Source organism: Sphaerodactylus townsendi, linkage group LG17 (genome assembly GCF_021028975.2).
Source record: "Sphaerodactylus townsendi isolate TG3544 linkage group LG17, MPM_Stown_v2.3, whole genome shotgun sequence".
In the NCBI taxonomy this organism is placed as follows: Eukaryota; Metazoa; Chordata; class Lepidosauria; order Squamata; family Sphaerodactylidae; genus Sphaerodactylus; species Sphaerodactylus townsendi.
In genome coordinates this window covers 21,604,404-21,629,054 of record NC_059441.1, presented here as the reverse complement: position 1 = coordinate 21,629,054, position 24,651 = coordinate 21,604,404, and the positions used below count along the sequence as shown (strand labels likewise).

Below are 24,651 nucleotides of genomic sequence, written 5' to 3'. Positions count from 1 at the left end.
AAGCAACTGAAGGGAGTTTCAGACAGGACTTTCCAAGACACGCAGTCATCGTGGTGAGAATTTTTTAAGACAGATAATGCGGGTTAAAAAGGAACAAAGAAACCAATCTACAAAATCTAATGCTGCAGCCAGTAAAATCCAGGGTAATGTTGGACAGATAATGCGTATTAAAAGGAACACATTGCTTTCACATCCTGCATGTGAGCCCCCAAAGGCACCTGGTGGGCCACTGCGAGTAGCAGAGTGCTGGACTAGATGGACTCTGGTCTGATCCAGCAGGCTAGTTCTTATGTTCTTATGATCTGCAAATCTAGCAAGGGAGCTGTGGTCAGTATATTCCAGGGTAATGTTGGGCAATGCCCCTGAAATGGCATTAGGCAACATGTACCCACCTGAAGAAGAGTAGGTTTTTAGACCCCATTTCCTCTACCTTAAAAAAATCTCAAAGTGACTTGCAATTACCTTATGTTCCCTGCAACAGATACCGTGTGGGGTAGGTGGGCCTGAGAGAGTTTGGAGAGAACAGTGCCTAGCCCAAGGCTGGGAACCACAACTGTAGATGGATGGCCCAGGCTAGTTCATTGGACCACAGAAACCAGAAGAAAGGTTGGCTTTTATAGTCTGCTTTTCTCAACTGCAACGAATCTCAAAGCATCTTAAATCACCTTCCCTCCCCCTCACCACAACAGACACCTTGTGAGGTAGGTGGAGGCTGAGAGAGTACTGAAGAACTGGGACTAGCCCAAGGTCACCCAGCAGGCTGCATGTGGAGGAGCGGGGAAACAAACCTGTTTCTCCAGATTACAGTCCACCGCTCTTGACCATGACAACACTCTTGTTTTCCCTTGTCCAACCAATTTATGTCCAATTTATGGAAAGCTTTAGTACATAAACAGTGACAGCATACAAGTTGCACATAAACCAAAGGGCACATGTGAGGCTTCTCACAAGGAATACCAGCCTCCAGGTGAGACCTGGAGACTCCCTGGAAATACAGCTCATCTCTAAGCTGCAGAAGTCTGTTCCCCTGGAGAGTGGACTATGTGGCACTACCCTGCTGAGGTTCCTCCACAAACTATGTCCTCCCAAGACTTCATCTCAAAATCTCCAGGTATTTTCTCACCCAGAGCTAACGGTCCTACTGCCCAGGTACTGCCTATCAATCTCCCAAGCTGGAGTTGGCAACCTGAGACTTTGTTATTCGCAAGACTCTTTTGGCTGTGCTCTTTTAAAGGAATGCAGAGTATAAAAAACATTCCCCAAAGGGATCAGTCAAAGACACACAGAAGAAAGTGACTGGCCAGTGGATCAGAATGCTGGGCAAGGATCTGGTGACAACAAACACCCTGTGAAGTGGGTGGGGCTGAGAGAGCTCCAAAGAACTGTGACTAGCCACAAGCTAATCTGGTTCACCAGATAAGCCTCCACAGCTCAAGTGGCAGAGTGGGGAATCAAACCCGGTTCTCCAGATTAGAGTGCATCTGCTCTTAACCACTATGCCACTACATCAAGTTCAGATCTCTGCTAGCCAAGACATTCACTGGGTGACCTTAAGCTTAGGCCTGCCAGCTCTGGGCCAGGAAATATTTGGTGATTTTAGTGATGGAGCTTGAGGAGTGCAGAGTTTGGAAGGGAACAGACTTCAATAAAGCCTCAGAGTCCGCCTGCCAAAGTGACCATTTTCTCCAGGGGAACGGATCTCTGTTGCCTGGAGATCAGTCGTAGTAGCAGGAGAACCGCAGCCACCACCTGGAGATTGGCTAAGTTTACCAAAGGGATCAGTCAGCGGTACACAGAGAAAGTACAGGGCAGTGGATCCTGAGCAAGTCTCCATCCCCCCAATCTCCAGGAGTTTCCCAACCTGGATCTGACAGCCTACTCCCATCCCTGGCCAGTGGTCCGTAGGGATCTGGCACTCCTGCTTCTCACATGCCCTTCGTTTACTGTTCGTTCCTTTCCCTGAAAGGCCCTACAGCCTCTTGGCTTTTCCTATCTCCTTCTCTCCTTCCAACCCACCAGCTAACCTACCTTCATGTGCTCATTGCCTTCTTCCAATGCAGGATCATAGAACCATAGAGTGGGAAAAGACCTCAAAGGCCATCAACCCCTTGCAGTGCAGGAACACCCAATCAAAGCACTCCTGACAGATGGTCATCCAGCCTCTCCTTAAAAAACTCCAAAGACTCCATGGGGATTCAAACCTGGGTTCTCCAGACCTTAATCCAATACTCTAACCACTTCACCACACTAGCTTTTGTGGGGTATACCGTATAGCTCAGGGGTAGGGAACCTGCGGCTCTCCAGATGTTCAGGAACTACAATTCCCATCAGCCCCTACCAGCATGGCCAATTGGCCATGCTGACAGAGGCTGATGGGAATTGTAGTTCCTGAACATCTGGAGAGCCGCAGGTTCCCTACCCCTGGTATAGCTGCTGTTAAACAGTAGCAAGCAGCTGGATCTGGGTGAGTCATGCAAGTCACATGGTATCAAGTCAACCAGTAATTGCTCCCAGGCCTGACTCTGATGTGTCCTCCCTCAAAGAGACCAAACAAAGGGCCCTGGTTCCTCCTCCACCTTTTATTAACCGAAACCAAGGATGACAATGTTGATGTAACTGCCACTGAAATTATAGGCAGTGCTTCTTTCAATTGCGGGAGTGTATGTTTCAGATTTCCATGCAAACCTTCAGCTTTTCTTAGTTTGTAGAAAAGTCTGTCTTGTCTACACATGGCCTCAATCTCCTGATTTAAGTATCCACACAAGCAGCCACACTGAGAATTAGAAATATTGACACCATTCTAGAAGATGGAAGAAAAACGGTAAGATACAGTGCTGAAAGCGAAGCTGAACTTGATAAATTCATCCTTTTAAAAGTATGTTTTTAGCCCCAGGACTGCCAATGATTTGATCAACCATTATAGCTTCAAAGATTTTAGCAATTTCTGCCAAAACTTCTTCGTGAGTCATGTTTCCAAAATTAAACAAGGGCTCTAACTCCCTTTACTCTTGCGTCCCTCAGATGGAAGGCACCAAGCCTACAATTCATTATATCTCAAATCAAGAATATTTTTCGAGTCAATCCCTTCAACTACCACCATAACAATTAACAAAATGAAACAAGTGAGTTTAAACCTGCATCAAGCAAGGCCCAAGAACTGTGTTGCAAAACCCTCTTGGCCTCTGTTCCAGAGAAGTCCTTCCTTCCCAGGTTAAAAAGGCTCAAAGCAGGCTGCCATTCACAAGTCAACATTGGCTCCCTTCCTCCAGCCAATTTCCTCTGCCAGGAAAATAAAGCTCTTTTAGTGACAAAACATTCCCAGACTACCACCTTGCTGCTTGGCGGGATGGTTGCTAATTTTAGATTTTCGAAGAGGGGGGAGGGAATACTTTAAGAACAAATTAGTCAAAAGAGAGATATTTGCGGCTCCTGCCTCCACACCCTGCTTACACTAAATCCTGATCCCAATAAGAGGAAAAAAATAAACAGCAATGAAAGGGACCCATTAAACACAACTCTGGAAGGGTTGTTCGGTTTATGATGCTTAATTATAGGGGAATGGGAGAGACAAGGTATTTGAAAGCATTTTCTAGATCTGTGGATCCTTCCTGCAAGACCCCCAAACCAGGCCAGGAGGATATAGATGGAGGGGGAATGGCGAAGAAAAAAACCTGGAAATTGAAGATTTAAGTTTGTCATGGCACAGAGGGTGAAGCACAGCACTTCAGGGAGGATTTGGGAGAGGAGCGGAAAGGGAAAGGGGGTCAAATTCACAGAAAGGAGGAGGCTGAAGACCACTACTACTGCACCCAAAAGTTTGTTTTCAGTTCTTGGATCAGGAAGCTAATAAAAGAGATATGCCTGGGACAACGTGCAAAGGAGACATTTGCGAGAATGCAACAAACCAAAGTATAGCTGTGTCAAGTTTTCTTCGCAAAATATAGAGGGGAGGGTGGATATAGCAAGAATAAGAAAGTTGGTTACAGAAGTTACAAACACACCAATTGTCAAGATTTTTGCTTAGAAATGGGAGTGCCGGTTTTGTCCACTAGCATGAACTTTGTTTTTAGCTGCACTGCAGTTATTAATCTGCATCCAACACCCTCTTCAGGGAGCTACTTCAGCTTTTGAGAGAAATTCACTAGCAACTTCTCTGAAGGCAGAATCCTGTGCATACTTAACTGTTAACTCAGCAGGGCACATTTGAGGGGAAAATGCCTACAATCAATGCCACAACCCGCTCAGACATTTGCCAGAAAAACACATGCACTTGGAAACGGGAAAATTCATCCCTCCCAACATCAAGCTAAACAGAAAAGCAAAGACAGGCACATTGCCTGGCGCATATTCCTGTCCCGGGAGCTGGGTTAGAGGCGCAGGAAAGGGCAACAAACTGACACCTTACCTTTAGCAACACAACATCGACTGCCCGGTCCACCCTTGAAATATCACACAGGCTGTACCGTCTCTTATGCCGCTCGTACATTTTGCCCGAAAAGGAAGACAGTGGGAAACTAAGCCAACCATTAACTCCAGAGTTGATAAAATGGGACCAAAGAGGTGTAAAGCCAGGACCAAAAGAGAGGAGCTCCGTGGCTGCGTTCATAGAGGATTCCCCTGTGTCTAGACTAAGCACTCTCTAAATCAGATTTGTCCAGCCAGCTCTCAACAGGAAGAAGAAGAAAAAACCCTCATAACTGTGACTGGCTGATTAAAAAAAAAGTTGTCTTGGAACACAGAGTTATTTGTGTGGAAGACTTGATTACAGCTCACAGGATGGATACGCATGAAAAAGAAGGATTGGCTAGAAAGCAGGAGACTTTCCCCCTCTTAAAAAAAAGAAAAAGCTATGCTGGGTCTTCCTTCTCACTTTTCGCCACTGCGAAAAAAAAGTTTCCTTGGTCCGTTTTTTCAAATGGCAGAGGCGGCTTCACAACCAGGAAAGAAGGGTGTGTATGTCGGAGGGAGGAACTCAGGAAACAGACAGAAAATGAATGTGTCAGGCAGGAACTTTTATAACAACCCCAGATGGAAGCTCCCACTTATAAGAAAGGATGATGGTCCAGTTCCAAAGTTGTGGGACAACAAAATCCAAAGAAAATATTGCTACAAACCGAATAGAAATTGGGGGAAGAAGACCACGGTTTGAAAAATATTAGATTTGTAAGCAAAATAAGCTACAACATCCTTCTTAAGAGGTTCTTGGGACAATTAAACAGCATCAATCCTGCTAATAAGCCAAAGTCAAGATTCAAATGGCGGCAGAAAGGAAAGGGGAGGTGGACAGTTAAAAAGAAAACCACTGCTTCCTGGCTAGGAGGCATCACGGTTTGCTCACAGAGAGGACTGCCCTGATGTTCTGTGAGAGCACAAGGCTTGACTGTCATGCTAGGAATGTGATTCACCTCTCTGGAGACCGACGGATGCAGGCTTCCACTCGCAGAGAGAGGGGGTGAAAGGCAGGAGAGCAGATTTAGAAAAATTGCAGACAAGGAGGGGCTGTCGCAAGCCTCCCAAACTATCCCTGGCCCATCATCACTGCCACCCAATTGAGAAAGGGAGATTTTTGAGACTCAATTTCCCCAACATGCAAACAGAGACAAGAAAGCCATGAATTCTTGTGAAGCATTAGAAAGAAAGCAATGCGACAATCAGCAAAAATGTGCCAGGCACTGAAATGGAACTGAACCACTTGCTAAATGAAGAAATCTGGAAGTGATACTCCACTAGGTTTGGACTAAACAACAGGGGTTTAAAAGACCTATTCTTCACACACACACACCCATGCCTGTCAGCAAGCGTGGACCCTTTTCCTCCTCAACAGCTTATTCCATAGGTGTCAAACATGTGGCCCTCCAGATGTTATGGACTACAGTTCTCATCATCCCCTGCCAGCATCATGCTGGCAGGGGATAATCCACTGGAGAGGCAATTGCCTGTAATATTCCCACATCAGCCTAGCCAGAATACAGGCCACCCTATGGTTTCTGCTTCCACTACAGTTGAACATTTTTTAAAAAAAAAATTCATTAACTGCGCTGCTCCCAACTACCTGGTGGGGAGAAGAACTCTTGACAGTTTACCTTACTTCTGTTTTCAAGTATTATGAAAGAAAAAAACTTGTCCCTAGAGTGGGGCAGGTGTAATTAAAAATTCGTAGCAGGAACAAATAAGCAGGCTTGGCTTCCATTCAGAAAACATATTCTGGTTTTGTTTCTCAAAACCAGGGTTTGCGGCTTCTGTTGGAAAGGCTCCACATCTCGGAAGCTGAGCAGGTTGGTTTCTGTTGGTGCTTGGAGGCAGTGGTGGGATCCAAAAATTTTAGTAACAGGTTCCCATGGTGGTGGGATTCAAACTGTGGTGTAGCGCCAATGGGACTGGGTGGGAGCCGCAGCGGAGGCTGTGTAACTGGGCATTCAGTGAGGCACATTCCTGGGTGGGGCTGGCAGGCAACCACTGCGCGGTCCTTGGGCAGGGAAGCTTGAATACCGCAGGCGCGGAGCTGCCACGCCGCGCCGGTGCCTCCTGCTAAACTGCTTCAAGTTCTGTGTGCTACTGCTGGGGAGGGCATTAACTTGAACCAAAAAATCACCTTAAAATCACCAATTAGTAGCCTCGGCACAAATAGTAGTAACCTACTCTACAGGGAACCTGTAGGGAATGCTGGATCCCACCTCTGCTTGGAGGGGTGGTCACCACAGAAATCCACAATTGCTACATAGAGACGAAACAATGGCAGCTCCTGTGAATGACTCTGACCTTGAAACTCGCAAGAGAGTCAACCGCGAGTCAGCTGTGACATTGCACTTTCTACACATCAGCAGGTGAAAGGGCAATTGTTTAAACTAAGGTTTCTTCTGCAGTGTGGCTGATGGTTTCATGACATGAATTATCCAGAGGTGCTAGAACTCGGTACTGTGATCCATTCTGCTTCTCCCATCATTCTTTGGGATAGCAATAGATAAATCCTCCACTTCAGTCACCCTTCCAAACTACTAACATCTTAATGAAGGAATAAAACTACTCTTGGAAATTGGGAGAAGGTACATAGAAGAAGAAGAGAGAAGAGAAGAAGAAGAAGAAGAAGAAGAGAGAGAAGAGAAGAAGAAGAGAGAAGAGAGAAGAGAGAGAAGAAGAAGAAAGAGAGAGAAGAAGAAGAAGAGGAGGGAGGAGGAGGAGGAGGAGTTTGGATTTATACCCCACCTTTCTCTCCTGTAAGGAGACTCAAGCTCCTTTCCCTCCCTCTCCCCCACAACAGACACCTTGTGAGGTGGGTGGGGCTGAGAGAGTTCAGAGAACTGTAACTAGCCCAAGGTTACCCAGCAGCAATCTAGGAGTGCGGAAACACATCTGGTTCACCAGATAAGCCTCTGCCACTCAGGTGGAGGAGTAGGGAAATCAAACCCAGTTCTCCAGATTAGAATCCATCTGCTCTTAACCATTATACCACACTGTCACAAGGGGATTCCAAGAGCACTAGCCAATATGTACTCTCCACATCTTAGCTTTTTTCTGGATCAAACTGAATTAGAGTGACTTTTTAACATCCTGCAACAGAAAAAGGTGCTAAACCCTCAAGGTGTTCTTTACCCCACCACCCAAGTGCACAATTCTCTTAAAAATAACACACCGTCACATTAAGGTGTAATCTCTACAAATGCAGTCCCATTTAAAATCCTCAATATGTCCCATATCACTGCTTTTTGATAAGCTTGGTATATATTATGGTGATAAACACAATTTATTTACATTGTTCATTTATTGCCCATTTTTGTTGCCAAGACTCCAGGCAAGTTACAAAATATAAACAACAAACAGTAGACAATGCAAAATGCCTAATAAGCAATGCAATGAGGCTAAGATTATGGAATTAGAAAGCCAGGCACACAAAAAAAGAGGTGGAAGACATAACAAGTCAGAAACAACGAAGAAAATAGATTATTCAAGATGAAAAGGAGCAGCAGAAATGAGAGAATATACTCAACGAACAGGACAACAGACAGCAATGTTCAATTTGTGCACACAGATGGAGACACAACTGTAGAAAGACGTCCGCAGCAGGGATTGTGAAAAAGATGGGGAGATAAACAGGCTCAGCGGCACCTTAAAAAAGCCAATGGAAAGGCAAGTGGAAACACGATCTGATTAAAGTTTCCTTTAAGATAAGGAAAGAAGTTCAAATGGGAGATGACATCAGAGGAGAAGTTGCATTGCATGTTATCTGCAAGACCGATCAGCACAGCACAGTTTCCATCTTTCGCCCATGGTACTAAACTTTGAGAGCCAGCGTGGTGTGGCAATTAGGAGCAGTGGGACTCTAATCTGGGGAGGCGGTTTGGTATTTACTCATACATGAAAATACTGGGTGACCTTAGGCCAGTCACAGTTCTCTCAGGACTCTCTCAGCCTGCATGGAGGCAGGCAGTGGAAAACTGCCTGCAAATGACGGCACTTTCCACCAGCACTAAACTTCACCATCTGAACCACCATCCCTCTGAAGCGCGGCATCAGCTCATTTGGGACACTAAACTGGGAACAGAGACAAGGAACCTCATCTACAGCAGGAAACTAGATGCATTTTGGCAGCAGATTTTCACATAGGACTTTGCATAGAATTATAGAATTGGAAGAGACCCTAAGGGCCATCAAGTCCAACCCCCTGCAACACAGGAACACACAGTCAAAGCACTCCAGACAGATGGCCATCCAGCCTCTCTTTAAAAGCCTCTGATTCCCTCAGATCTCTCAGACATGTAAGATCGTCCTCAGATAATATTGTTCCGTGTTTCCAGAAAAGAGCATTCCTCCCAAGTTCACAAGATGCTAGCACCAAATCAATTTGACACATTTCTGCCTTCTGCAGGAGCATCCAGCTTTCCAACATGGATGGGTCATGCAGGCCACCCGTCTCCATATGATGTCAGAGAATCCACATGACCAGATTTCTCAGACTGAGGTCACGCTTGATCCAGTTGCCTCAGGGCACAGACTCATGGTATTGATATGGTGCAATTGAAGGTTTCGATGGCTCTTTACAGAGCCACTCAGGAAAGATTACAGAGTGATCAGTGGATTTCTTGCTATCAATGTTTGCGTGATGGCAGGAACATCTCAGCACCCATTTCCTCCTGTGACACACCAAGTGAGCTTCTATGAATCTTGGAGATTGGGACCATCTAGCCGCGTGGTGGCGAACCTTTGGCACTCCAGATATTGTGGACTACAATTCCCATCAGCCCCTGCCAGCATGGCCAATTGGCTTAGCAGACCAGGTGCTCGGGAGCAGCAGCAGCAGCAGCAGGCCATTGCTTTCACATCTGGCATGTGAGCTCCCAAAGGCATCTGGTGGGCCACTGCAAGTAGCAGAGTAGATGGACTCTGGTCTGATCCAATAGGCTCTTTCTCATGTTCTTATGTACTTTAATCCAGTGGGTGGGTGGGTGGGTGGGTGGGTGGGGAGGGAGGGAGGGAGGGAGGGAGGGATAGATTAGATAGAGGCTCCTCCAGTTAGTTCTTAACCAGGAGACAGGGAAATTACCCCAAAGCAATATAATTCAGAATGTCTTGTGGTTTTGCCTTGGGTTATAAAAGATTCTCAAAAGCCTAAATGCTGGGTGAGGGGAGGGTAATGACTTTAACTTCATGTTCCTTTCTCTCCAGAGCCCTGGGCAATTCCTAACCTTTATATAATAACAGTGGTCTTCTGGCATTACTCAACACAGCTGAATCAGGCGGTCAAATGTGAAACTGTCAATCACTCGCTTCTCCTTTCAATATGAAGTTATATCTTAGCCAATTACCAAACTGTGAAGATGGGTGGTGGTGGGGGTTTCTAGAACTACAGTGTTACTGTGTGAATTCCCTGCATGCACCCCCACATATATCAGATGCATCTCATGACAGACATCTAATTACTCACTGCCTTCGATGCAAAAGGCAGGGGAAATCTAGAACCCTGCAAAAGCATCAAATTTGCAAGTGAAGTTCTCCTACCATTTGCTCCTGGAAAGAGTTATGGCAACTTCAAGAATGAGGATGAAGAGAGAAATGTGGCACCGGCTCTCACATAAAGAAAAAGACTTTTTCCCAGCATGTACTAGTTTGGTGTGTGTGAGAGAGCCAGAGGTGGTGTAGTGGTTAAAAAGCAGGTAGATTCTAATCTGGAGAAACCAGGTTTGATTCCCTACTCCCTCCACCTGAGTGGCAGGAGCTTATCCTGGTAGACCAGATGTGTTTCGCCTCCCCACCACATTCCTGCTGGGTGGCCTTGGGCTACAGTCTGGTTCTCTCTCCCAACTCTCTCTCAGCCCACCTACCTCACCAAGATGCTGTTTGTGGAGGAAAAGGAAGGAGACTTGCAGCCACCTTGAATCTCTCTCACCCACAGAGAAAGATGGGGGGTATAAATCCAAACTCCCTCCCCTCTATTACCTGTGGTGGCGAACCTTTGGCACTCAGATGTTATGGGGACTACACAATTCCCATCGACCCCTGCCAGCCTTGTAGTGGCGAATTGGCCAGTGGCCGTGCTGGCATCGAGCTGATGAGAATAACAGATCCTCTGGAGATATGGAGATGCAGTGCTCCTACTACTGTCCTATGAAATATTTGCTTTAATTTTATCCTCACAGCAACCACCTTGAGATCCAAAAGCCAATCAGAGTGCCGGAAAATCGGCACCACTTTGAAAAATCTTCATGGCTTCGAATCTGTGCATGCATATTAAGAAAGGGGGGGGGGGGATAGGGAAGTGTTTTCTATGCAGAGAAGCCAAAATATTTTACATAAACTGAAACATTGTCAGAACCTGTTGGTTTGGCACAGTGCGGAACAAAAACAGGAAAACAATCATTTTCAAAATGTTTGCAAAACATTTTGCAAGCGTTTTAAAGACTGTGCCGAATGGACCACTGATAAAAAGATGTTTTGGAATCAAAGAGAATGTGTTGATGTGGTTAAAAAGAATAATGCCAGATCAAAAAGAGGACAAACCAATTGTCTAGTGGAAATATGAATCACAGCTGGAGGGGGGAGGGGGAAGATACAGCACAAAACTGCCCAGGAAACCAAAGACTGAGAGTTTTTAACTTAATGTTTTAAGTTAAATGGAAGTACAAAATCCTTTAGTCACCATATTAAAATTCAGCATAGAGTTGGAAGAGACCCCCAAGGGCTATCAAGTCCAACCTCCTGCAATGAAGGAACACACAATCAAAGCACTCCTGACCGACAGCCATTCAGCCTCTCTTTAAAAACCTCCAAAGAAGGAGACTCCATCACACTGCAAGGTAGCGCATTCCACTGTCAGAACAGCCCTTATTGTCAGGAGTTTTTTCCTGATGTTTAGATGAAATCTCTTCCTTCACCTTGAACCCATTACTCTGTGTCCTGTGTCGAGCAGCAGAAAGGAGACTCAAGGTGGCTTGCTCCCTCACCAATAGGACATCCCTTCGAATATCTAAACATGGCTATCATGTCACCTCTTAACCTTCTCTTCACCAAACTAAACATACCCAGCTTCCTAAGTCTCTCCTCATAGGGCATGGATTCCAGACCTTTTAGTTGACCATTTTGGTTGCCCTCCTCTGGACCCGTTCCAGCTTGTCAATATCCTTCTTGAATTGCGGTGCCCAGAACCGCACACAATATTCCAGGTGAGGTCTAACCAATGCAGCATTCTATTGCTGGGTCACGTAATTTTGTATTTTTAACTTATGGTTCAAAATGCCTTTTTACACATTTTGAAGTAGGGCCCTTTTCTGCCGCTTGAGTTGTGGAGGCTCATTTGAGGAATTCAGATTAGCCTGTGCACTCCAACACACGCCAGCTGGGTGACCTTGGGCTAGTCACAGCTTTTCGGAGCTCTCTCAGCCCCACTCACCTCACAGGGTGTTTGTTGTGAGGGGGGAAGGGCAAGGAGATTGTAAGCACCTTTGAGTGTGCTATAGGGGAGAAAGGGGGGGATATAAATCCCAGCTCCCTCCTCCTCCTCCTCTCTCCTCCTCCTCCCTCCTCCTCTCTTCTTTTTTTCGTGGAGACCTCCACACATTAAAATTCTTTTTTTTAAAAAATAAAAAGTCGCAGCAACCATGATTTTTCATCCCATAGTTCGATGGACCAACCACCAAGGATTTTTGGGAGTGGGGGAATTCTGGGTGCCCCAAACAACTTGGAAATCTGGATTGCAGGGTACGGGATTGCAGGGGGTTGGACTTGATGGCCCTTGTGGTCTCTTCCAACTCTATGATTCCATTATTCTATGATTTCTGCAGCAGATATATAGGAGCAGAGGTCTCAATGCATAGTATAGTGGGTGGAGTGCAAAAGACTGCAATCTGGGAGACCCAAGTCTGAATTCCCATTCCAGTGTGGAGCTTAAGGGTAGCCATGGGCCATTTGCACATTCACATCTCAACCTACCTCAGAGGGTTATCATGAGAAAAGTGATATACACTGCCCTGAACTCCTTCGAAAAAGGGTAGAAAAATAGTGGGTAGACCCTGCATATTTGTGGGGTGATGCCTCCTAGAAAGCCAGCGTGCTGTAATAGTTAAGAGCAGGTGCACTCTAATCTAGAGAACCGGGATTGATTCCCCGCTCTGCATCTTATGTGGGGGACCAGATTAGCTTGTGCACTCCAGCACATGCCAACTGGGTGACCTTGGGCTAGTCACAATTCTTCGGAGCTCTCTCAGCCCCACCCACCTCACAGGGTGTTTGTTGTGTGTGTGTGTGGGGGGGGAAGCTAAAGGAGATTTTCAGTGCTCGTTCACCAGTTGGGGCTGAAGCAGATCCCTCTGCACCATCCCATCCAATTCGAACAAATGGACGGTGGGGTGTTGGGTGGCGCCCCGGCCATGCACAAGACTGAGCCCGTTTTACTCTGCTGCGGGGGGCACTGGGAGCGACAGGGCTTCATCATTGGAGCGGTGGCTAAATATGCCCTGGTATTATGGGGTGCCCTGGCACTGTGAGCATGACCCTGACATCACCTGGTCCACCAACTCGCTTCAGTTCATTGACACCCCCCCCTTGTGGGGATCACCTAGCTGGACCCATCAACCCTCCGGTGGAGGAAGAGGGGCTGCGCGAGTTGGCAGGTGGCTCTCTGGCCATCCCCCTCCCTTATCAGGACCTCTGGTGAGTGTTTGAGAAGGGGGAGTGTGACAAGCTGCCGTTGCAAATCGGATTGTAAAATTGAGCTGTTGACAGGTGCCAAACTCCCCAAAAGTTGTCTCTACCCCATAAGTTCCTCCAAAGCTCAAGCGCTTCAGGAGTTTTTAGACAAAAATTTAAAGCGGGGCTTTATAAAACTGGGTTACCAGTGACTTTACAGCCCTGATGCTGTTTGTGAAGAAGAAGGATGGCTCCCTACGGTTGCGCACTGACTAGCAGGGGCTGAATGCAGTCTCCGCGTGTAATAAATACCTGCTGCCGCTGATCAAGGAGATGTTGAGCTGTTTGGGGCAGGACAAGATCTACACCAAATTGGACTTGAGGGAGGCTTACTACCGGGTGCGGATCACCAAGGGCATGGAACATTTAACGGCTTTTAATGCAAGGATGGGCCAGTTTGCTTACCGCATTCTCCCATTTGGATTATCCGGGGCTCCTGGGGTGTTCCAGAGCTTTATTAACAAGGTGCTTCAGAACTTTTTGTTCAAAGGGGTGGTGGTGTATTTGAATGATGTCCTGATTTACTCCCAAACGGAGGCTGAGCATGTGGCCACCGTCAGGACTGTCCTACAACAGCTGCTGGACAATGACTTGTTTGTGAAGCTCTCTAAGTGTGCATTCCACAAGGACAAGCTTGACTTTTTAGGGTACTGCATTTCCAGCCAGGGGTTGGAGATGGATCCGAGGAAGGTACGGGATGTGCTCCAGTGGCAGGAGCCCTGCACGCAAAGGCAGGTGCAATTGTTCCTTGGCTTTGCCAATTTTTACCGGGACTTCATCCCTGACTTTGCCTGGCTGACCCTCCCCCTCACCGACCTGTTGCGCACCAAAGATAAGGGGCGGCGGCCACAAAGCCGTTGGCCCCGCTCTTGTGGTCCCTCGAGGATCGGGAGGCTTTCCAGGCGCTTAAACATGCCTTTAGGTCCGAACCTATCTTGCACCACAGCGACCCCTCCAAGCCCTTTGTTGTGCATGTTGATGTCTCGGACAAAACTATGGGTGCGGCTGTACTTCAGCGGGGGATGATGGGAAGTTGCACCCCTGCGCCTACTTCTCCCACAAGTTCTCAGGGGTGGAGCTGCATTGGACGGTAGGGAATAAAGACACTGGGGCGATTAAGCGAGCCTGGCTGGACTGGCACCATTGGTTGGAGGGCACTGCCCTCCCCTTTGAGGTGTGGACTGACCATAGGAATCTAGCGGTGCTCCACGCCAGGGAAGCTCTCCTCCAAGCAGCTCCATTGGGCTGATTTTTTCCCTGTTTCAACTTCTCGCTGCATTTCTTCCCGGGGAAGTCCAATTGTTTGGCTGATGCCCTGTCTCACTTGCCTGACCCCTTTCTGGTGGCTCCTGTTCCATTCGGGACTGTGTTCTCCCCTTCCCAACTGGGCTTGGTGGTGTCTAACTGCAGTCGGGCATCACCCCCCCTGCCGTGCCCGCATCCCTGGAGGGGGCCTTGAGGGAGGCGGGAGCCCTCCCGGTAACCCCCCAAGGAGGGCCGTGACCTGCTGGAGAAAAGGGGCGAGTTCTGGTGGAAGGGGGATCGGCTTTATGTGCCCCCAAGTGCACGCCTCCTTGCGTTGCAGGGGACCCACGGCGTTAAATCAGCGGGGCGCTTTGGGTTTGTGAAAACATTGCATTTGGCCCGCAGGCAATTCTGGTGGCGAACTTTGTGGGGGGATGTGGAGGTGCATGTGAAAGGGTGCCCCACGTGTGCGACTGCCAAGCGGGCGCAGGGGAAGGTGCCTGACCTCCTCCAGCCCCTCCTGGTGCCTTCCGCCCCCTGGAAAGTGATCTCCGTGGATTTCATCACTGACCTCCCATCCAGCACAGGGAAGTCTGTGATTTGGATGGTTGTGGACTTGTTTTCGAAACAGGCTCATTTTATTCTGTGCACCTCACTCCCGACAGCGGGTGTAAAGGATTCAATGGTGTTGATGGTGAAGTAACCTTGAGTGCATTCCACAGCCCGGGCGATGGGCCAGATTCATCGGCGGAGACTTTATCTTTGCGCGGGAGATGAAGACTCCGTTCCCATGGGAAGCAGGAAGGGGGGATGGGGTGAATGGTGTTATAACCTGTGCTTCTGGCGGGAAGTGCCATTCCTGCCACTACGTGTATGTGAGCTTTCTAAGATGTCTTAATAAACGGACTTTTACACCCAAAAAGCCTTTTATTTCTGCTTCTATGGAATTCCTTACATTGTGGCAGGAATCCTAATTCATCTATATTCCTGTGCAGTGGACCTCTTGTCTTGCGATGGAGAGGTTGAATGTTACTGCGGAAGGTGCGGTAGCCCCCAAAGAGGGCTCCGACCTTTCCCTTCTGGATCTGGAGGAACCGGCAGGAGAACGGGCCTCGCTGGTGGCTCTTTCCCGTCCTCGTATCAGCACGAGTCTTCCTTTACTCCGTTGGAACGAGGGACGTGACGACGACCATGGGGACTTCCATGAGTCGTTTGGGGCGCTGTCTATGGATCGAGCGCCTGTGGATCGGATCTCTACCCGTTTTCGTGTGGATTACAAACCTCAGATGCAACCTGTCATGGAGGAGACGGGCTTGACCACCTTTCATGCGGCAACCCAGGAATCCATTGAACGATTCCTGGACTCGTATTTTGGTGATGCTCCCAAAGAACCACCGTGGCACAGCACTGGGGCCCGTCCGAAGGATACTGGGACTAAACCTGGGATTGGGAGGGGTATCCGTACCGTCTTCCAATCGGACCCCCCTGATCCCGGGCCAGCGACCGCACCTGAGGTGCCCCGGGGAGCCACTGGTGGCTACGGTGTCTCCGATGTCTCGCTTCCAGACGACGAAGAGTCCGAAGAAAGCCTGCACTCCCAGCCGGATCTGTTCCCTCTCCCATCGAAGGAGACCTGGGATGAGGAAGTGGGGCGACTGCGAGATGCCCAAGAAGCATGGACCCGTGAACGTCAGCTATGGGAGGAGGAACGGGCACAGTTGCAGCAAGAGCGCGAAAACCTGCAGAGGGACCGGGAACGGCAACGCAAAGAAGTCCAGCTCGAGTTGGACCGTGCCAAAGATGCGCTCCAACGACAATATGCCCAGAATCTGTCAGTCCATGATAAAGTCCTGGAACACTCCAGACTGGATTTACAACGGCAACGCGAAAGCGTTCAAGCCCTGCGCACGCAAAGTGAGCTTACTGAAGCCCTTAAACGGGACGAACTGGCTAAATTGGAACGAGAAAAAGCTGCTCTGCATGCGCACCAGGATGCATTGACCCGCAAGGAGAGGGAGCTGGCTGCGTTGGAGAGGGAGCTAAGGCGGCAGCAGACCAGGAAGCCCCAAGTTGGAGTCTATGCTGTTACGGATCACGCCGGTGCCAGGGGGGCCACGTACCTGGGTCCTGCCACCCAAACGCCAGCGGCACCGCCAGCGCCCCCGATTCCGGCCCCCAACATACAACAGCTGCCTGCCCAACCTGCTCAACCCGCGCAACCACCGCCCCAGCAGGCGCCAAGAGCCGTTGAACGGGGCTACTATCGGCCCCCGATACCAGCCCGTTTTGATGGGACCGCTTCCAAACTTCCCTACTTCATTTTGCAACTCAATGCCCACTTGGAAGACTATGATGATTTATACCGGTCTGAGCGCGAGAAAATACGGGACATCGGCTCAGTCCTGGATGGGGCAGCAGCCGACTGGTTCGTGACTCTTTTGGATTTGCAAGATGAAGACTCTCGCACGGTGCCCGCATTCCTCCAAGCCTTAAGAGCGCGCTTCCAGGATCCAGGCGCCGAGAATGAAGCTATCCGCACCATCAAAACTATCCAACAAGGCAACCGCCCGTTTGCAGAATTTGCCCGTGAATTTCGTGCGGCGGCTGCTCGACTTCCTCCTGAGTGGCCTGAACGCATGAAATGCGAATACTTCTCGGATGCTGTGGACGGCAAGCTGCGTGAAACGGTGTTTTTAATTCGGGTTCCTCGTACTATTGCAGATTGGATCCAGTTGGGGTCCCAGGTGGCGTCTCGTTTGGAATACGCTCGTGCCGGAGGCCGCCCACGCCCAAAACCCACCACTGTGTCCACCAAGCCAAGCCCAGCCGCCCCTACCGAAACCACCTCTGAACGCCGTCGCCGACTGGGATTGTGTCTTTACTGCGGAGGGCCAGGTCATCTAGCCGCCAACTGTCCCAAGAAACAAAAACCAACCGCTCCAGCTCCGCGCACTCCATCTGCCAAGCCACCACGCAGATCAGGGCCGCCTCCGACGGGCTCGTCTAAAGCGGTCATCGAAGGCGACCCAGAGGAGGGGGAAGCAGCTGTTTGCCTTTCTTCAGCCCCCATGGACATGGGCCCGACTCCTGACGCGGTGAGTGAAGGCAGCGCTCCCATTACTGTCCAAGCGTTTCTGGCCAACCCCGCTAAACACACTCGCATTATAGCCTCGGCTCTTGTGGATTCTGGCTGCTCCCACTGCTTAATGCGGCCCCAGGTGGCAGAGGAGCTAGGTCTGGACCGAATTCCCCTGGCTAAGCCCATACCATTCACCCAAATGGACGGCAGCCCCCTCGGGAGCGAAGGACCGGCCCAGTTCAAAACACAACCGGTTCTCCTCCGTTGCGCCGACCATTGGGAGAAAATTAGTTTTATTTTGGCGCAAGTGGCCAAACACTCCATAGTTTTGGGCATGCCTTGGTTATTGTTACATGAACCAAAGTTCATTTGGAAAGAACGGATCTTAGAATTCACTGACCCTCCCTGCGGTGAACACATGAATTGGGGGGAAAACCCAACTTCTCCTGACACACACCCCTCCCTGGCTTCTTCAGCGATTGCTCCCGCTTCTATTGGCATCCCACCTGCGTATCATGATCTAGCCAGAGTTTTTCAGGAGCAAGAATGCGATCAGTTGCCACCCCACAGAGACACTGACTGCAAAATTGTTATACAACCAGGGGCGCAACTACCCAAAGGTAGAATCTACCGCATGAGTCCCAATGAGGAGAAGGAACTTCGTGCCTTCTTGGACAAGAACCTTGCTCGCGGGTTCATACGGCGAGCTACCAAACACACACACGCTGCTCCCGTTTTGTTTGTAAAAAAGAAAGATGGGTCTTTACGGCTTTGCACAGATTATCGAGGTCTCAATGCGGTCTCCCTGTCCAATAAATATCCTTTGCCTTTGATCAAGGACCTTTTAGATGCACTCGGCAAAGGACGTATTTTTACTAAATTGGACTTGAGAGAAGCTTACTACAGAGTCAGAATTGCTGAAGGCTATGAACACTTGACTGCGTTTAACACAAAGTTTGGACAGTTTGAATACTTGATAATGCCATTCGGGTTAAGTGGGGCCCCCGGGGCTTTTATGGCCCTTATCAACGAAGTTCTCCATGATTTATTGTACAAGGGAGTTGTGGTATACTTAGATGACGTTTTAATTTACTCACAAACCATAGAAGAGCATGAAACATTGGTCCGAGAGGTATTGAAACGCTTGCTCGACAATTCTCTCTTTGCCAAACTCTCCAAATGCTGTTTTCACCAGACCTCCATTGACTATTTGGGTTACCGGATCTCGCCCGAGGGCTTGAAAATGGATCCTGCTAAAATTGATGCAGTCCTCCAATGGCCTACCCCCACCAACCGCAAAGAGCTCCAATCTTTTCTTGGTTTTGCTAATTTTTACCGTGACTTTATACCCCAATTCGCTGAACTGACTCTCCCTCTCACAGACCTCTTACGCACTAAGAATAAAGATCCACTGTCCGCCAAGCCCGGGGCCCCCCTTTCCTGGTCTGAGGAGTGTCAAACAGCCTTTCAACTCTTAAAGTCTGCGTTTACCACCGAACCTATCCTAAAGCACCCTGACCCAGATCTCCCGTTTGTGGTTCACGTGGATGCCTCGGACAAAGCACTTGGGGCAGCCCTGTTGCAGAAAAATAAAGATGGTAGGCTGGTTCCGTGTGCTTATTTGTCTAAGAAATTCTCTGGTGCTGAACTCAACTGGACTGTAGGAGACAAAGAGACTGCGGCCATCAAAGTAGCACTCTCCACTTGGCGCCACTGGCTGGAGGGGGCCAAACACCCCTTTCAGGTTTGGTCGGATCATAAAAACCTGGCAGCTTTGTCCACCCCCCTCAAGATGTCCGCGAAACAACTTCGTTGGGCCGATTTCTTTTCTCGTTTCTCTTTTACAGTCCATTTTTTCCCCGGGAAAACTAATAAACTGGCTGACGCGCTCTCGCGCCTACCCGGGGAGGGGGGTGGAGCTGCCTTACGAGACATTCCACGCACTGTTCTTTCTCCCTCCCAGTTGGGATTGGCTGTCACCCGATCTCAAACGTCCACTCCTCCTCCACCCTCCATTCCTAGTCTCGTCTCTCCTTTCCTGCGGGAACTCGAAGAGGCGGGGCTACACGAGCCTCCAGCGGAAGAAAGTGACTCCCAATTGCGTTTGGAGAATGGAGTTTGGCGGAGGGGGGAATGTTGGTACGTGCCTCCCCCCCCTCCGCAAGCAGGTTCTTGAAGCTTGCCACGATGCCCGCTCGGCTGGACATTTTGGCTTTCTGAAAACTCTGCATTTGGCCCGCCGGCAGTTCTGGTGGCGCGCAATGCGCAAGGACATTGAGGCATACATTAAGGGCTGCTCGGTTTGTGCAGAAGCCAAAATCCTCCCGGGAAAGCCCCATGGGCTATTGAAACCGCTCCCGGTGGCCTCCCGCCCCTGGGAGGTCATCTCCATGGATTTTATTACAGATTTGCCCGAAAGTCATGGCAACACGGTTTTGTGGGTGGTGGTAGACTTATTTTCTAAACAAGCCCATTTTATTCCATGTGCTTCCATCCCCTCCGCTCCTAAGTTGGCACGGCTGTTCATTCAACATGTTTACCGTCTCCATTCCGCCCCCGTTAAGGTGGTCTCCGACCGCGGCCCCCCAATTCATCTCAAAGTTCTGGAAGGCGTTTTTGGGGTTGTTGGGGGCCGCCCCGGCCGTCGCCGCCCCCTACCACGTTCAAAGTGACGGAGAGACGGAGAGAACGAACAGAACCCTAGAGCAGTATTTACGTTGTTACACCAACTACCACCAAGACAATTGGTGCGAGCTTATTCCGTTTGCGGAGTATGCCTATAACAATGCGGTCCATAGCAGTACAAAGAAAACCCCCTTTGAAATTGTGTCTGGTCGCTCCTTCCCGCCCTTGCCACAACTACCCGCGACAGCTTTGGACCCTCCAGAGTTTCAACAATGGATTTCATCCCTAGCCGAGGGATGGAAAACGGTCCAGACCGCCTTACAACAAGCGAAGGACTCCCAAAAACTGCAAGCGGATAAACACCGCTCGGATTTTCCTCTGCGTGTGGGCTCTTGGGTGTATTTATCTACAAAAAATCTCAGAGACGTGCATAAATTTTCCAAACTTGGCAAAAGATTTGTGGGACCTTTTCAGATTACTAAAGTGATTAATGATGTCACTGCCCGCTTAGATTTGCCTAACTCTCTTAGTAACATTCATCCTGTCTTCCATTCCAGCTTGCTCAAGGAGGCTCCCGCTTCCGATGCCTGGCACGACCCGCCGGAGAGGCCCCCACCGACTATTATTGATGGTCACAAACACTACGAAATTGACGCTATCCTGGACTCTCGCTTTAATCGCAAACGCTTGCAATATTTAGTCTCTTGGGTGGGATATTCCTCTGGGTATAATCAATGGGTTTATTCCGAAAATATTGAAGCCCCCACCCTTATTTCTGCTTTCCACCGCGCCTTTCCGCACAAACCTGGGGGGGAGGGGTCTTCTTTAAGGGAGGCAGAGTGTAAAGGATTCAATGGTGTTGATGGTGAAGTAACCTTGAGTGCATTCCACAGCCCGGGCGATGGGCCAGATTCATCGGCGGAGACTTTATCTTTGCGCGGGAGATGAAGACTCCGTTCCCATGGGAAGCAGGAAGGGGGGATGGGGTGAATGGTGTTATAACCTGTGCTTCTGGCGGGAAGTGCCATTCCTGCCACTACGTGTATGTGAGCTTTCTAAGATGTCTTAATAAACGGACTTTTACACCCAAAAAGCCTTTTATTTCTGCTTCTATGGAATTCCTTACAGCGGGAAACTGGCCCAAATGTTTGTGACTCACAATTATAGGCTCCACGCCGCCCCTGACAAAGTAATTTCAGACATAGGCAGTCAGTTCATTTCGCAGTTCTGGCACCATTTCCTCAAACTGCTAGGCACGGAGCAAGCCCTTTCCTCAGCCTACCACGCAGCAACAGATGGAGAAAGTGAATGCACGAACACTACCCTGGAACAATATTTGCGGTGATACATTAATTACCACCAAGACAATTGGGCGGATTTGCTCCCCTTCGCCGAGTTTGCATAGAACAACGCAGTGCACAGTAGCACGGGGAAAAAACCCCTTCGAGGTTGTTTCAAGCCAGTCGGCTAAGCCCTTTCCGTTCCTGGGGGAGGTGCAACAGGGGCTGGTGGAGAAAGCTAAACAGGGGGACAAGCGGCAAGCTGATAAGAAATGGTGCCCCATCACTTTCGCAGTGGGGGATTTGACGTATTTGTCTACCAGGAACTTGAGGGGGTTGCAGGGATGTAGGAAGCTGGGGCAGAAATATATTGGATCTTTTCCTGTGCTTAGGGTGATTAACCATGTGACTGCCGAGCTACAGTTGCCTAAGAATCTGAGATCCATACACCCTGTTTTTCATTGCAGCCTCCTCATGAAGGTGCCCCCCCCCGACGAGTGGCATCCCGGGTGGAGGCACCCGCTCCAGTTCGTGTGCGGGGGGAGCCTCACCACAAAGTGGAAGCGAACCTGGACTCTAGAGTGCATCGCAACCGCCTGCAGTACCTGATTGCCTGGACCCATTTCCCAGCCGGGCACAATGAATGGGTGGACATGTGCAAGCCCCCCGTTTAGTAAAAACTTTCCACCGGGATTACCCTGACCATGGGGGGGGGGAGGTCTTAAAGGGAGCAGAATGTCAGGACTGAGCCTGTCAGTGCCAAATGGCAGGTAAGGCGGGGGGGGGGGGGCGGGAGGCAGTTTACCATCCTTTGATGTGGGGTGAAAGTCCAGCGTCTTCCCCTTGGGGTCCTAGGGTATCCCGGATACAGATCTAATCAAAGGAAGGTGTGAACTGTTCCCAGGCTCACAGTGCTTTGTAGTAAATGCTTTGTAGTTTGTAGAAGGGAGTTGGGGGTGTTTGAATCTGTTGGAGGGGGCAATGGAATATAGGTAGTGGGTTTGTGTGGGAATCGCCAGATTCCTCTTTCTAATATGTTACCTACGTTCTGAAATAAAGACTTTAGAACAAATCTACAATTTATTGTCGAAGGCTTTCACGGCCGGAATCACTTGGGTGCTGTGTGGTTTCCGGGCTGTATGGCCGTGTTCTAGCAGCATTCTCTCCCGATGTTTTGCCTGTATGGCAAGATGCCAGCCACAGATGCAGGCAAAACGTCAGGAGAGAATGCTGCTAGAACACGGCCATACAGCCCAGAAACCACACAGCACCCAAATCTACAATGTCCGTTGTTTCCATATCTGAGGTCTGACAGGGGGATATAAATCCAACTCTTCTTCCTTCATTCAATATCGAAGAAGCTTTGCTGGAGCACAGTGGAACTTGCTCAACGGTAAGGAGGTCTTAATTAGCCACCCCAAGCCAGTTTCAAAGAGTTTCTCCACAAGCACACCAAGAAGCCCAGCCTTTCACACTGATGATGCCTGTCTTGCTTTCGAGACCATCTGCTTCTGCTTCTCCCAGGCCTCGACCGATTATAGTTACCAACAGCAATTCCTTCCCCTCCTCTTTCTGGGATTTGGCTGGCCTCAGATTTTATGCTGTAAACAGCTGCGGCAAGAAACAGCATTCCCAAGGAAAAGCGGCGGCTGCGTCCTCCCCTTGCGTTTGGATGAAATCTCTGCTCCAGTCACCCACCGTTTGGCGTTCTCAAATTTCAGAAACAATCCAGACTCTTTACAGTTGCATACAGAGGAAAGGGAATGGGGGACACCAATGTTTGCATGTTCGGAAAGTTAGGGCCAGGGGCTGTCATGTTGTGCACGCAAGTATTTACATTTCATTTAACCCGGTTCAGATCACTGCCTTGAGCATACACAAAGCCACACAACAATCAAACAGATGACCAAAAACGCCAGCTGGGGCACGCTGGCATATCATGAAACAGCAGCAAGTGTGCCACGAGGAGGCAAAAACCCGCTACAATAAATTTTCCTACGAAATCAGAGCAGCCTAAGAAGAAGAGGGTGCCTGTTGTGTCTCTGCATAACTTCCCACTCTGGAGTTGTCAACCTTGAATTATCTTGCATGCAGTTTTGAGGGGTTTCTGCATAAGGTGTGATGGCAACACTGTATGATCCTCCCTTCAGTTGAAGCTGCCTGTTGCAGCTCTTTGTGCTTCATTACCCTGTAGCCATCTCTTTCCAAGTTGGAGAAGAACCAAGATCAGCAACGGATACAGAAGCTCACTGAGTGGGCTCTTCTGACAGCATTATTATTGTTTTTTACAGTTCGATAGAAACAAACCTTTACAGATGTAAGAGTGAAGTTTTAATCTGGAAGGGAAAGTGCACATCAGCCAAGGGAGTGCCCCTCAAGATAGCTCAGAAACTCCCACCAGGCTGGAATTGAACAGCAACAAGACTGCAAGTTGAAAGCAGACAATGCTGACAGTTTTTCATGGTCTCCCTGTTTGCTGCTGACCCCAGTTCATAGTGCTCGTTTGGCCCTATATAGCAGAGGTAATTAACCCACTGAGCAGGACCCTTAGGTGGACCAAGAGACCCTCAAATGAGATCCAATTTTGTGCAGATTTCTAGAACAATCCACTGCTAGTGGACCGACATAACCAGCATGGATGGCACATCTCTTGCCTGTCTCTACGTGCACGTCAACAGGAAACACAACGATGGCTTCACCGGTCACTCACCACAATTCAAGAAGGATATTGACCAGCTGGAACGGGTCCAGAGGAGGGCAGCCAAAATGGTCAAAGGTCTGGAATCCATACCCTACTACAAGGAGAGACTTAGGGAGCTGGGGATGTTTAGTGAAGAGAAGGTTAAGAGGTGACATGATAGCCATGTTTAGATATTTGAAGGGATGTCATGTTGGTGAGGGAGCAAGCTTGTTTTCTGATGCTCCAGAGGCTAGGACCAGGAATAATGGGTTCAAGGTGAAGGAAAAGAGATCCCACCTAAACGTTAGGAAAAACTTCCCGACAGTAAAGGCTGTCGGACAGTGGAATGCACTGCCTCAGAGTGTGGTGTAGACTCCTTCTTTGGAGGTTTTTAAAGAGACGCTGGATGGCCATCTGACAGGAGGGCTTTGATTGTGTGTTCCTGCATTGTATGGGGTTGGACTTGATGGCCCTTGAGGTCTCTTCCAACTCTATGATTCAGTGACCTCCCTTTGCTCCTCTCGTCCATTTTTCCTCACAACAACCATGTGTGGTAGGCTGGGCCG

General features: G+C 49.1%; 1 protein-coding gene across 5 annotated transcripts in view; it reads right to left on the bottom strand.

Annotated features, from left to right (window-relative positions):
* The window catches only part of AKAP13 (A-kinase anchoring protein 13), a 137,119-nt gene that overhangs the window by 81,485 nt on the left and 30,983 nt on the right, over positions 1-24,651 (bottom strand). Inside the window, exon 1 of one of the 5 annotated variants that reach the window (XM_048481671.1) lies at positions 4,406-4,862. The exons of 3 other annotated variants lie outside the window; for them this stretch is intronic. In XM_048481671.1, coding sequence (XP_048337628.1) covers positions 4,406-4,606 — 201 coding nt within the window. In that variant the 5' untranslated portion in view covers positions 4,607-4,862. Of the gene's footprint in view, positions 1-4,405; positions 4,863-24,651 lie in introns of those variants that run through there. One more of the 5 variants, XM_048481672.1, reaches the window with a different exon arrangement.